The sequence below is a fragment of the Geotrypetes seraphini genome, chromosome 4 (genome assembly GCF_902459505.1).
Source record: "Geotrypetes seraphini chromosome 4, aGeoSer1.1, whole genome shotgun sequence".
Classification (NCBI taxonomy): Eukaryota; Metazoa; Chordata; class Amphibia; order Gymnophiona; family Dermophiidae; genus Geotrypetes; species Geotrypetes seraphini.
In genome coordinates this window covers 104722376-104736661 of record NC_047087.1, presented here as the reverse complement: position 1 = coordinate 104736661, position 14286 = coordinate 104722376, and the positions used below count along the sequence as shown (strand labels likewise).

The following is a 14286-nucleotide window of genomic DNA, read 5'->3' as shown; positions in this document are numbered from 1 at the left end:
TGATAACCCCTGTCTATATAATACTGCTAATATGGATTTTGACGGTGGAATCTAGTCACCCTGTCAAAAGGCGTCTCTGTTTTTTACAGCTAGAACGTCTATGTTCACTAGGATCTTTGTATGCGGTTGTATGGGATTCTTATGCTCCATATTCACTTACAAGAGCTGCAGATATTCATACGTCCCATTTTGCAAGTGGTGTTAAAGGGGAAGAAGGAAGGGTGGAGGCAGGGCTCTTACAGCCTGTCTTTATATAAAATACTGTAGAATTGTTCATTATATCTGTGCCTGGGTGCAGACGAGCAGACGAGCAACGTGTCTCCAAACTCCACTCCCCCCAAGGCTTCCCATGTCCTATACGTTTCATCTGATCCGCCAAGAAAACTTCCTATAGCTCCACCCCCATCATCTCCTCCTTTTCTTCTGCTGTATCTCTCCTTCCTCTCTCCTAGCACATCCTCCCTCCCGTCCTCCCCCCCCCCCCGTCTCGTCACGGGAGGTGGGAGGGAGGAAGACCGAGGGAAGGAATCCTGTTTCAGCAGCAGGATAGCTCAGCCCCTAAGTACATTTTGCAGTTTTTGAAAGCAGGAGAAGGGACGCCTTGCTCTGCACTCCAGTACTCCGGAATCAGCCCGATCGCAGCCCCCAGCTCTACCATGGTAAGGGAAGCTGCAATGCAACATCAGCCATCTCAAGTGGACAATCTAAGAACAAGTTTATATCTTGGGAGAGGTAGGTGGGGGAGGGAGGAGAACTGAGCATAAAATTCCTAGCCTCACTCAACGGCTCTTTTCTCTTTCCTTTTTCAGATGATCCTGAAAACTCTGCCAGTTCTGGCCCTTTTGGCCATCTCCTGGGTCCATGCACTGGTATGTAAAAGCACCCAAGGGTCTTACTCTACTTCCCGGGACAGCTTTCTCACTTGGCTTCTAACAACTGATAGTTGAGGGGTGGGAGAGAGAAAGTGGGAGTGAGTGCCCCCAAATTTTCCGAGATTACTTCTGATCCTGTTTGTACTTTGCATGTTCAGACTGGAGGAAGAATTTTGTGAATCAAAACTTCATATTTGCTTCCTTTAGATTAGAGCAACTATTTGGGCTAAGGTGCAGAGGGACTAAAGTAGATGGAGGAAAAAAAAGAGCCGAGCAATAGTTAAAGAAAAGCAGAATTTTACGATTTGCGAATGGAAAGAAGCTGTGACTTTTAAAACGTACATTCTCCCTCCAGTTTGCATTCAGCTTTAATATTGTACAATGGCAAAATGAATGCAGAATGAGAAATCTGCTATTGGTTTAGTTCTGGCCTATACATTAATTTGGCTCGTCTTCCTGCTTTTGTTCTTTGAAGTTCGACTGAGATCAGATTTTCTGACTTTCCCTGTAATAGGTTTCCCATTTCAACCTGGGCAGGTTTGCGTCTTCTTTTTTCTTGAAAACCCCGTATCAGGCACGGCATGCACAACAGGCCATATAATTTTCCAGTGTTTTGTGAGTTAAAAAAAAATGATTTATGTTCTTATTGTTCTGTTGAGTCCCAGACTTACATTTTAAAAATGGCTCTTATGTATTCTCCGAAGCAACACTGTAATGAAGTAAGAGACAAATCTCTAAATGTAACATCCCCTGCCCCCTCCCCCCCCCAAAAAAAAAACAAAAAACAACTACAGAGAGCAAATAAAGATCACTTTTACTTACAGTTGTAGTTGCTCCAGCTTGGGTTAGAGCAGTGGCCACATGTGGTCCACCAGGTACTATTTTGAGGCCCTCAGTACGTTTATCATAATCACAAAAGTACAATAAAACAGTTTCTTGATCATATGTCTCTTTAGCTATAAATTACAATATTATTATTAAGACTTAGCCAAAAGGAAAGATTTATAAACCATAAAGAGTTTTACCTCATGCAAAATTGGTCATTTCTGTAATAAGACATTATTTATTTTCTGAGGCCTTCCAAGTACCTACAAATCCAAAATGTGGCCCTGCAAAGGGTTTGAGTTTGAGACCACTGGGCTAGAGGATGAGGTGGAAACAAAAGCTCCGGTGTACTATGGGAGAAAAAGCTCACTACATCAGGCCTAAAGTATTTGGTATTGCAGTATGGACATCTGGAAGTGATTAGAAAAACAACCTCCAAAGGGTCACAGGGGAGACAAAGAGAATGTAGGATATAAAGAACAAACTATTCCTGGTGGATTTTTTTTTTTCCTTGCTGGCAAACTTTCCCTCACATATGTAAGAGAGTACCCCACCCTTTAGTTGAGTCGTTAGAAGCACAAAGGAAAACAGACGTTTCCCACATAAACTACATTCCCTGTTTGTGCTCTGTACTATTTCCCAAAATGTTCTTCATATATGGGCCTAACTTCAGTTTCTCTTTTTGCTCTTAAAGTGATTAGCTGCATGTCATAAGGAAAAGGCTGGATCATGTCTGGTTTTACACTCACTCCCCCCAAGGCCTCTCTGGACTTATAGATTTTCTTAAAGGAACGGGAATTGCAGAGCTAGAGATAACGGAAAACCAGGACTGGCTTAGCTGATTTAAACCAGAATTAGCCTCTGGAAGAACTCTAGACATCGTTTTGTTTGATATGCTGAATAAATCCTCCATGCTACCAAGAACAAGTTTGAGTGGTATGGGAGGAATAGGCAGGAAAATGAGGGGAGTGAGATATGTAACTGGACTAAAGTGCACAGATTACTGATTTTCATCTCATTATTCTAGAAAACAAAAGTAATATTGATCTCTTTTCAAAAGTCAGCCAAGTACTCTGCAAAGATGGTTAAAAATATACCTGTTTATTGACAGGATGTGAAAAGGCACAAATATAGCCAAAATTAAGCATATAAGAAAAGCCATGCTGAATAAAATCAAGAGCCATTGAGCCCAATCCCGGTTACAAGTGCTTGGCAGATCTTAACATGTAGATGGTTTACGGTATATGGTATATTTTCTTTAATATCCTGCAGTTTACATAAAATTTTAAGTTTTACATTAAACATAAAGAAAGGAACGCTTTGGGTTAAAACAGGAAAGAATTTAAAAAAGATAATAATAAATTACAGTTACTCTGTGGCCTAGAACATCTGCGATTACTGAGACTGTAAGTCGGTTGAAATAAGGTTTAAGTGCCACCTATACATAGGGCTAATGGAAGGGTATCTCAAAGAAGAGAGGGCTGCACAGAAGAAAGCAGAACTTGGAGCAATCTGAGGAACAAGAATCTGCAATTGACCACGGCATGTGCCCTTAATATTCTGGGGGGGGGGGGGGGAGAGACATGAAAGAGGATGGTAGAAGTCAAATAAGCTGGTTTACAATGCTCTGTGCACTAGTACAAGAAGTTTAAATTGTTTATGGGATGATATTGGTAACCAATGATATTTCTTTAAAATACGAGGGGCAGCTGAAAAGCTCTCAGCCCAACCAACAAAGTTGGGCAGTCTCCATACTTAGTCCAGTAATTTTCCACTTTTTTCTTTCCATATTTTCCCAATGGAATGAAAAAAGATACGAGCAACTCTTTCAATCAGACCAAAGACTTCTGTCTATTCCTGATCTGCAAACAGACCTCCATCTGCCTGGCAAATTTTTCTTATCTTACCTCAAAGCATTCTGCAAAATTTAGGTGAAAAATCTCACCTGGCCTTGGGATTAAAGTCTATGAGGACCTAAATGGTGTCAGTATCAAAGACAGATGCATAGAATTTTCAGTCCCTGCTTCCATGAAAGATAAAAGAAGCGTCAAAACATTTTATGCATAAAGTGAACAATAACATGCATGCTAAAGTGTCTGAAACCTGTCTAAATGAAACTTTGCAAATTCAGTTAGCTTTGTACATTGGGGTCTTAGTTACTGACAACTGGTGTTACATTGGCCACCCTCCAATCCTCAGGTATCAAGACCATTTTGAATGATAGATTTCAGTCTACTAGTAAAAGGTTAGCAATTTCAAATTTGAAATCTTTCAAGACTCTGGGTGAATACACCTTGCAATTTATTACTCTTGAATTTGTCAGTTTGATGAATTACATCTTCTAGATTTATAGTGATGCAATTTAGTTGCTCCAAACCATCACCATTAAAGAAGGTTTTCAATGTGGGTATGATCCCAGCATCTTAATAAAGACAAAGACAAATAATTACCTTATCTTCCCTGAGCACTCCGTTGTGGCCCAGCAGTCTAGTTGAATCTCTCATGGTCCATTTTGCTTCAGATATACTTGAAAAAGATTTCAGTATTCTAGCTTCTACAGGAAGCTTCATATTACTTTAATATGATCAGAATTTCTCAGCAGGAGCATACAATGACTCAGATATTGCAAAAACGCTCAACATTGCAATAATTCAATCATAATAGAATCATAATCCGAGACCTCAGAGGTGACTTTTTTCACATAAGTCAACAAATACTCATGGCTCACCTCTTATCTTCATCAGTCTCATACTATTATTATACTCAAGAATTTAAATTGTATCCTTCACTTATCTTTTGAAACTATTCAATTATTCAAAATGCCAACATAGCCTGGACTGTTTGGCCAATATGAACTATGTTTCGAATTAGCTACTTCAAAGACCAATTCCGGTTATCTGCAAAAAAATGAAAAATAAAAGTAAAAGTTGCTGGAAACAAAGTTCATTAATTTATTCAAGTCATAAAAAACAACTATTTTGCCATAATTTGAATCCAAATCCTGTTTAAGTTCTCTTGCTTCTGTTATAAAATAACATTCGGTATGCTTCCGAGTTACCTAAACTCTCATTTTAATCTGAGTTATGCAAACAAGAGTTCTTGAAGATTGCATCTGTTCGCCTATCCCTCAGTTAAATTCTGCCAATATAAAAGGTTTTGTGAAAGAAACTAAATATTTGGCTTGCCTGGTGTGTGTTAGAAGCCTCTTCTTATCTGGATTTTAGAAAACAGATAAAAACTCAGTTATATAACACTATTTTATATCTTTATTTTGCTACGTAAAATTCTCTGCATTCTTTTATATTGCATTTTATAATTTATGTATTTCTTTTAGTGACTTTTAATTGCTGTTTTTATATAACTTGTACTGCTTGTATCTTATCCAATTGTTGTGAACCGCTTAGAACTCCCGGGTATAGCGGTATATAAAAATAAATTTATTATTATTATTATAACCAGATCAATGCCATACCTTGCTTCCTTCTAATATAGGCACAATTCTCCACTTGGGATCATACACTAATTATATTACATTACATTAGTGATTTTTATTCCACTATTACCTTGCAGTTCAAGACAAATTACAGAAGAGGATTTCTGGACATGTCCAGAGGTGTTACAGAGTAGAGCAGGTTGTTTCAGAGGATTGAAATGTTTCATAAGGTGTTAGTTAGTCTTTATGGATTTCTTGAATAGCAGGGTTTTTATTTCTTTCCTAAAAGTTTTGTAATCTGGGGTCACGATTAATAGATTAGAGAGTTGGTGGTCTAGTTTTGCTGCCTGTGTGGCTAGAAAGCCATCGTACAGTTTTTTTCCATTTGATGTCTCTGATTGGAGGGTATGTGAATGGTGTCTGGGTTCTCCTGTGTCTGGTTGTGGTAGTTTGGATTAGGCGGTTGACCAAGTAGGCTGGGCTGTCACCATTTATGGATTTAAATAATAGACAGTAGAATTTAAATAGTATTCTTGCTTGAATTGGGAGCCAGTGTGAGTCGAGGTATGCCTCGGTGATGTGGTCGTGTATTCTTAGTGAATAGATTAGTCTCAGGGCTTTGTTTTGTACTGTTTGTAGTTGTTTTATCATTGTTGCAGGGCAGGGGAGATAGAGGATGTTGCAGTAGTCGAGGAGACCTAGGGACCGGACCATGAGCTGGAATTGTTTTCTGTGGAAACATTTTCGAACTTGCTTTAGGTTTCTCATGACCGTGAATGATTTCTTGTATACAATTATATATGTAGACTGTCTAACTCCCAAGTCAAATTCTCTCTTAAAGAATCTCAGAGACACCGCTTAAGACTCAAGCATTTCATGGCCATAAGCTTTATGTGTCCACTCATTATCAGCTCTTGTTTATATGAAAACTATCTCAAATTTTCTTATAGTCTTAAATTTTAATGTAATACAATACTTAACTTAGTGGTCACATGGTCAGGGAACATATAGTTGATACTTTGATAGTTTTTCACTTTCTGCATGTTGCACTGCTTTCAGCTGTGTATAGCAGAAATTATTAGAAGCAATTAAGGAAAGATTTATAAACTATAGTTTATAAATCTTTCCTTAATTGCTTCTGATAATTTCAGATTTCAGATAATCCACATTTTGAATTTGTAGGTACTTACCCCATGCAAAGTTGTCATTCTTTAATAAGACATTAACTATTATTTCTGCGGCCCTCCAAGTACCTACAAATCCAAAATGTGGCCCTGCAAAGGGTTTGAGTTTGAGACTGCTGGTCTAGGGCCACACCAAAAAATGAAGTGAGGTTATGTTTTAATTGAGGTTGTAAATATAGATCCTGAATTGTGAAAAAATAGATCTTTCCAACTGTTTTAATGTCATCATGTCTAACCCATGTCATGGGTCATCATGTCTGACTAGAGTTACCATATTTGTGTAAGCAGAAAAGATGTGACCACGCCCCACCCCACCCCACCCGTTCTGTCCCAGCCCCGCTCCTGCACAAACCTTATCTCCTCTCCTTCCCTGAGCTCAGGACTGCGTCTGAAGGGGCTCTGGCATCCACGCATGTGACGCGATGATGTCACTACATCGCATCTGTGCATGCTCATAGGCCCTTCAAACACGGCCCTGAGCTGTGGCAGAGCCAAGGTCTTCCAAAACATGGACAAACTGCTGGGTTTTCAAAATCCTTTGGATACCCGGATAGTCCAAAATCCAGACATCTGGCAATCCTATGCCTGACCTATGTGGAAAGAGTGAAAGAAATGCCCTGAGGTGCCTTGACCCCAGTGCAGCTGCTCAGTGAGGGCTGTTCCAATCTCTTTTGGGCAAACACAGCTGCTATTAGTCATGTGCAAGACTCCCCCTTCATGGCCTGCATTTGCCAGAGTGCTAACTGGTTCTGCAGTTAACAGGGATCTGCTAACAAGACTGGGCTAGGAGATGGTTGTGATGACTCAATACCACAGTAAAGGCCTCTCTGTCTTTATTAGGGCTCCCCACTGTCTAAATTTCCTGTAGTTTCAGAGGGAGTGCAGCTTGGGAGGGGGAGGTTCCTAGGGCTAGGAAAAGTTTTGATTTCCTAAAATGTTTTTCTTCAGGACTGTTTTAAGTGTGACAACATATATCTTTTTAGCTTTGTAATAAATAAGATGCTACTTTAAGTTAAAAAAAAATCACAGAAGTTTGGCAATACAAGTGAATTACTGCATATCCTCCTGTGAATGCCCTAGTAGTTTGGGAAGAAATAACTGAAATTAATCATGATGTTCCTGGTGTTTGCATCAATCTCTAGCTAGTTACGTTAAGGTGCTGCTTGATAAGGAATATTTGACCTGCTAAATCAGCAGTATTTTGCATAATTGCTGGAGTGAAATGGAAGTACTTTGGGTAGACTGTGGTTTACCTATCTGCAGATGAGAAATCCATAAATCATTGTGAAGAAAATACTTTTTCATGAGAGGACTGGTATTCTGACATGCAAAGCCCTTGCAAAAGTCTTAGGCACCCTAGGCAAACCTTCAGCCTTGTGACCCTCCCTCCAGTTAATTTATAGGCTCTTTGCCCCACATCCACCAATCACAATTATTCCTACACCACTCCTAGAATAATCTGGGTAAATGGGCTGATAAAAGAGTTTAGGATTGTCAGGATCTATTGTTTTGGTTTGTGTAAGCTGCTCTTTGTGCCCCCCTCCCCCACCATTAGAATCTGCTGCTCTAGTTCAGTGGTTCCCAACCCTCTCCTGGAGGACCACCAGGCTAGTTGGGTTTTCAGGATAGCCCTAATGAATATGCATGAGAGAGATCTGCATATAATGGAGGTGCCAGGCATGCAAATCTGCTCCATGCATATTCATTAGGGCTATCCTGAAAACCCGACTGGCCTGGTGGTCCTCCAGGACAGGGTTGGGAACCACTGCTCTAGTTGACTGCCTAGTCCCACCTAATGGTTGAACCAGCCCTTACTATCAGGACAAAATTTTGGCATGTCTTTTTGCCAGGCTTGTAGTGTTGGCAGTGGCCGATGGGAAGGGGGAAGAGGCTCTGGAGGGAAATAAGGGAGGATTATCATTGCCATAGTGAATTACTGAGCAGACATGATTATACCAAAATAAATAATTGAGCAGAGATGGGTTGTTAACTGAAGTATGGCCAGAGAAACAATGACCTAATCGTCTTAAGTTGTGCCAGTATTTGTACTGAGATTGTGATTTTAGGCACTTGGGTTTTATAGTTTGTAGCTTCTACACATAGAGTGCATTCTGAACATATTCTTCCCTCCCCCTACACTAAGTAGTGCTCCTTTACCTTAAACTCTCTCTCCCTGACATTCAGCGGTGGCAGGGAGTGCTTTGTTGCCTGCTGCCAGCAGTGGCATAGTAAGGGAGAGGGCAAGGAAGGAGGGAGCAGACCAACCCAGGCACCGTCTTGGTGAGAGCACTGGCACCTCTCCTCCCCTCCATGCCACACTCACACCCTCCCTTCCCCCTTGTACCTCTTTAAATGTTCACCAGCATGAGCATCTTCTCTGGCCTGCTGCTCGCACTGGCCTGGCTCCCCTCTGAAATCACTTCCTGGTCGCAGGGCCAGGAAGTGACATCAGAGATAAAGCCAACGCTGGTGAGAGCAGCAGCCCGGAGAAGCTACTTGCAGTGGTGAAGATTTAAAGAGGTATGAGGGGAAGGGAGGGAGTGAGTGTGGCGTGGCGGGCGGGGAAGGAGTGGGAGGTGGAGAGGAGGGCATGGGGGGTGCCACTGTCCCAGGCACCTCCTACCTTCACTATGCCACTGGCTGCCAGCATTATTCCTAGATATTCAGTACTGTGGCTTAAGCATCGAATATCTGGGATTTTTGGGAGCCGACTAACACATGGCTGCTTAAGTGAATACACTGGAGAAGAGCCCAAAAAGGCCTCTCGATGAGAGAAGCACAAAGAATCAAGGAGTCCTGAGGACGAGATGTCAACCATTCAGCCCCAGACTTAGGTTCAAATTCCGCTTTACTAATAGTAGCACTACAAAGACTCGACACTGATATTGTTTCGACAATAATTCCTTTGTCAAGAGTCTCTGAGTGTGATTCCTCTCATACAGTAATGACCCTTAGCCTCGCTTTGGGCATCAGTGGCTTTCCTACACCCATTGCTTTTGTTTCTACAACCAGGATTGTGATTAGTGTCTCATTTCTGTATGAGAAGAATCACACTCAGAGACTCTTGACAAAGGCATTATTGCCGAAACACTGACAGTGTCGCGTCTTCGTAGTGCTACTATTAATAAAGCGGAATTTGAACCTAAGTCTGTGGCTGAATGGTTGACATCTTATCCTCACGACTCCTTGATTCTTTGTGCTTAAGTCAATATTCATAAGCCAAATTGCTTAAAGAGAAGACCGCTATTTGTGTGGCCCAAATTAAGTGGTTTACTTATACGGAGAGGGGCAATGGAGCTAAACAGCCTGATCATATTAGGCCAGTTTTATATCAATTACACTGGTTACCTATTTCTAAACGCATTGACTTTAAGCTATTGTGCTTAGCTTTTAAGGCGCTATCCCCCACCCCCACCCCTTTTATCAAGCTGTGCTAGAGTTTTTTAGCACAGGCCAGCAAGGTAAGTGTTCCGATGCTCATAGGAATTCTATGAGCGCAGGAGCAATTACCGCGCTGGCTCGCGCTAAAAACCTCTAGTACACCTTGATTAAAGGGGTCCTATATTTGAAACGTCCCGAGTATTTGTATAAGAAACTGTTTTAAGTATGTCTCCTCAAGATCACTGCATTCGTCACAAAAAAATTTGCTTAAGTTACCTCTGGCTTAAAGGCAGTGAGACATTCATCTTCTGGATCTAGAGCTTTTTCATATGCTGCTCCACCACTTCCTTATTCTGCTTTTCAGAAATTAGTCAAGACAGTCCTTTTCCAGCATCATTAGTTAGCTAGTTAGGTGCCTTGGACTCATGGTCGAGTCCTAGCGACTTGATGAATTACAGATCTACACAGAAAGCGGTTTTGTGCTAGTCCTGTAAGGTCCACCAGTATCATCCCCATGGTTATTTTCAACATGTCCAGCCATCTGATTGCAGGTCGTCCTCTTCGCCAGGTTCATTCGATTTTCCCAAACATAGAATCCTTCTTCAATGATCTTTCTCTTCTGACTGTGTGACAAAAATAAGACAGCCATAACTTCATCATTTGGGCTTCAAGTGGCATAGCCTGTTTGATCTCTTCTAGAATCGATTTGTTAGTTCTTCTGGTGCATACTAATTAGAGGTTTATTGGTCAGGATGTTTTAAGACTTTTTGTCAATGTTTCTCATTATTTGTTTTTGATTATTTGATAATTGTTATAAATTATGTTGTGTATTGTAAACTGCCTTATACTTTTGTAAAGATGGTATGTCATATTCAATAAATCCAATCCAGTGTCGGCATTTAACCCAACTCCACCCCTGGAATGCCTACAAGTTAGCAATTTTTGAATTCAGCACTAACTAGTCATTTTCAGCGAAGACAGCCGGTTGGTTATGTGCTGCTGAAAATTAACCAAATAGCCGCTAACAAGTGATTTTACCGGTTGGCAGTCGTTTCTGGCCAGTTAAAACATTTTGAATATGAGCCAGTGTGTTTTCATTCCATTCTGTTTGGGATGAGCATAGGGACTACACATCCCTCTATTTTACACAGGTAATATGCAAACCACATGTAGTTGGATATGTGCATTAACATGCTGTACAGTCACTTGCATTGTGTCCAAGTACAATAGAACTGAAATTTGTTTCCTGAGAAAAAGAAGACAGGGAACCAGCTGACAGCAGAATGCACTGTCTAATGAAAAAGAAAATCACTTGTAACTCAGAAATTAAAAAATAAACAGTAACAGCAGAGACTTGTTGGAGAGAGCAAAAGCTTGTCACAATGTCACTATTTCGCTGTAAAAGGATATTTTGGTGGTGACAGGCAGGCTATGTTAATTAATTTTTGTCCCGGTCTTTCAATGGCATTCCCTTGCAATTAGTCATGTTAAAATGTTTTCTAGTTAAGCACTTTCTGCTGGATCCATTCTCTCAATAACCTTCTTCCCCTCTACTTTGCTGATGTTTTGGAGTATCTGTCTTTTAAATGTACTGAGCATAAGAACATTTTCTGTTTGCTATTATAATATACAATACAAAAATGTGAGAATTTTCTCAGGCAGACATGTTAGATCTTTAATATTATTCTGTGTAACTTTTTCCTGTCGGTTTGCATAAATACATTTCATTGTCACATAGTGAAGTGTTTTAGGCAGCCTTAAATGGGAGAAAGAGGAGGAAAAGATTAGAGATCAAAGAGATGTAATACTAGTACATGGGATGGATTTTTTTTAAAAAAGCTGAGCACCTTATTTACACTGGGTTTTACTAAACCGCAAAGAGCTTCGTACCACAGGCCAGCAACATAAATGCTCCGACGCTCATAGGAATTGAATGAGCATCTGAGCATTTACCGCACCGGCCCTCTTTAAGAAGCTGTTCCGTGGTTTAGTAATAGGTGCCCTTAGTTTGCTAAGTGAAAATGCTTTTAAGTCACAGCCTAGCTAGCTAGATTGAGAGTGAAGATGAGCCTAAATTTAGCTGGCTTTAAGCCTGCAATATGTGTGCTAGCCTGCTATATGCTCACTGGACATGTGAATTCCTGTGGGGCTGCCTACTTTTTGAGTGGCTAATCACCTGTTTTGGGGTTCCACAAGGCTGCCCTCTTTCGCCATCACTGTTCAATATATGCATGAACGTCTTGGTCAGGCGGTTCTCCTTCACAGAAGTCCATACTTTTTCTTATGCAGATGATCTCTTTCTCCTCTGTGTATCCGACGACTCCTTCATGGATACCTTGCAACACATATTTGTTCTGATTGAGGATCTAAGTACATGGTCACAGCAGAACTTCCTTAAATTAAACAAGCAGAAGATGAAGGTACTATGGTTTGGTGATCACAATTCAATACCTCACTCAGAGTTAACCCTATCCTCAGGTGAGAAGCTCATGATTAATAAAACATCAAAAGTATTAGGAGCAATTCTAGATTCCAATCTCACCACGGACAAGCAGATTACCTCACTGTTCAAAAGGGTTTTCTTCAGATTGAGGCAGTTGAGGACGATAAGATCAGTCCTGAGCCCGACTAGTTTTCAGACAATGACTCAAGCAGTTCAACTTCCATATCTAGATTATTGCAACTCTTTATATTGCAACATCACAAAGAAAGGACTTCAGAGGTTGCAGCTACTCCAGAATACAATGGCTAGACTGATTTTCTGTAAGGCCCGATTTGAGAGGGCCAGTCCGCTGCTGATAGAACTACACTGGCTGCCAGTCAGTATAGAATTCAATTTAAAATTTTATGTATGATTGTATGTATGGAGAAAGCTTGACTGGGCTAAGTTCATCCAATTTTCACACTCCTATAACTCAAGAATGAATCAGTGCTATAAATTACCTCTTCCCTCTCCATGTCAAATTCAGAGGAAATTACATTACATTACATTAATGACTTCTATTCCGCCTGTAACTTGCAGTTCTAGGCGGATTACAAAAGAGACTAACTGGACATTTCCAGGAAAAATACAATTTAGGAATTTTGGATTACAAAAAAAGATAACTGGACATTTCCAGGGGAATTAAATTTAGGGAGCTGGTTACATTTCCAGGAGATTTGCAATTTAAGAAGTTGTTTGCATGGTTGAGTCTTTGAATCCACCTTTGAGTTTCAAGGCCCCATAATTTGGAATCGCTTCCTGACCTGCTTATGTCAGACCTCCTCCTACCTTCAAGGTGCTAAAAATGCATCTGTTTTCATCATAGTTTTGCTATGATTCATAATGTCTATGTTGCTAACCTTATTAATCTTATGTAAGCCACAATAATTCCCAGTTGACATTTGCGGGGTATAAGAAACAATATGATATGGTATTTTCACTAAAGAATAGATTTTACTATCACATGGTTTTTGTGTAAGGGTTGTTGTCAGGGCTTGCCCCCCTCCCCCCAACACACACACATATGCAGACACACACACACAAAGTGCTTAGGCTGCACAGCAGGCTGTACAAAATGATACAGCTGGCTAGAGATAGGTTCACCTCTAATGATGATGAATAACCAAGAAGAAGGGTAGCCTTTAGTGGCACAACAAGAGCATGGTTGTGCAAGAGTTTACCTCCAGGTTGGACTCATGGTGGCAGCATAGTGTAGCAGTGACACATTCATTAAGCAGATACCCACCTTCTCCTCCCAACTTTCAGATGACTATGTGATTCCATTGGCCGCTCTCACATTGGAGAAAGTTAGACACAGGTCTTGGATTGAGGAGGGATAAATGGATTCTGATTTATTTTAGAAAAGCACTGCATCTCCATGCATGCGATTGGGTCAAACCAGGACTGGCTTACTATGGACTTTATGACATGGAATTCTTGGCAAGACACTGAGATGGCTGATGAGGACCTTGCTTATAATATGGAAATAGAGGAAACAGAGTTGCCCATTATAGAAGGAATGGAAATAAGCTAATCTTTTCCTGTTAAAGAGAGCTGGGATAAAATTTGGACTGTGTACTAGATTAAGCGAAGGCTGAAATTTTTGTTTGAAGAAAACTTTACAGTTGGGACAAGTTTTTTTTCTCTTTTGAGATAATGGGTTTGGAACTGACAACTGTTTGTGTTTTGAATGCTGCAATGATATACCAGGTGATACAAACCTGAAGAAGCCTTTTTGAAAGTTTATTTTGATTTTGATCAATAAATTATACCAGGAAAGGGCACTTTTGTCATTGGACCTGTTTTTTTTTATTATTCCAATACCAAGCTACTAATAGAACCTCATGTAACCACTCGGTTGAGATTTTATGTGCACTGGGTAAGGCCACTTGCTGAGCCCAGCTTGGCCGTGCCCGGTCACACTACCTACCTACCACTATACCTGTCCTGTACCCTGTCCCGGCCTTCCACTAGACCACCAGAGGGAGAATTTTTTGGTTTGTTTTTCCTCCCCTAAATCTAGGGCAGGGATCTCAAAGTCCCTCCTTGAGGGCCGCAATCCAGTCGGGTTTTCAGGATTTCCCAAATGACTATGCATGAGATCTATGT

General features: G+C 40.6%; 1 protein-coding gene across 1 annotated transcript in view; it reads left to right on the top strand.

The window, feature by feature from the left end:
• Window positions 1-512: 512 nt before the first annotated feature.
• Window positions 513-14286, top strand: part of FSTL1 (follistatin like 1) — a 136332-nt gene continuing 122558 nt past the window's right edge. Inside the window, exons 1-2 of the mRNA XM_033941823.1 lie at window positions 513-659; window positions 810-869. Of these exons, the coding sequence (XP_033797714.1) occupies window positions 657-659; window positions 810-869 (63 nt within the window). The 5' untranslated portion in view covers window positions 513-656. The remainder of the gene's footprint in view (window positions 660-809; window positions 870-14286) is intronic.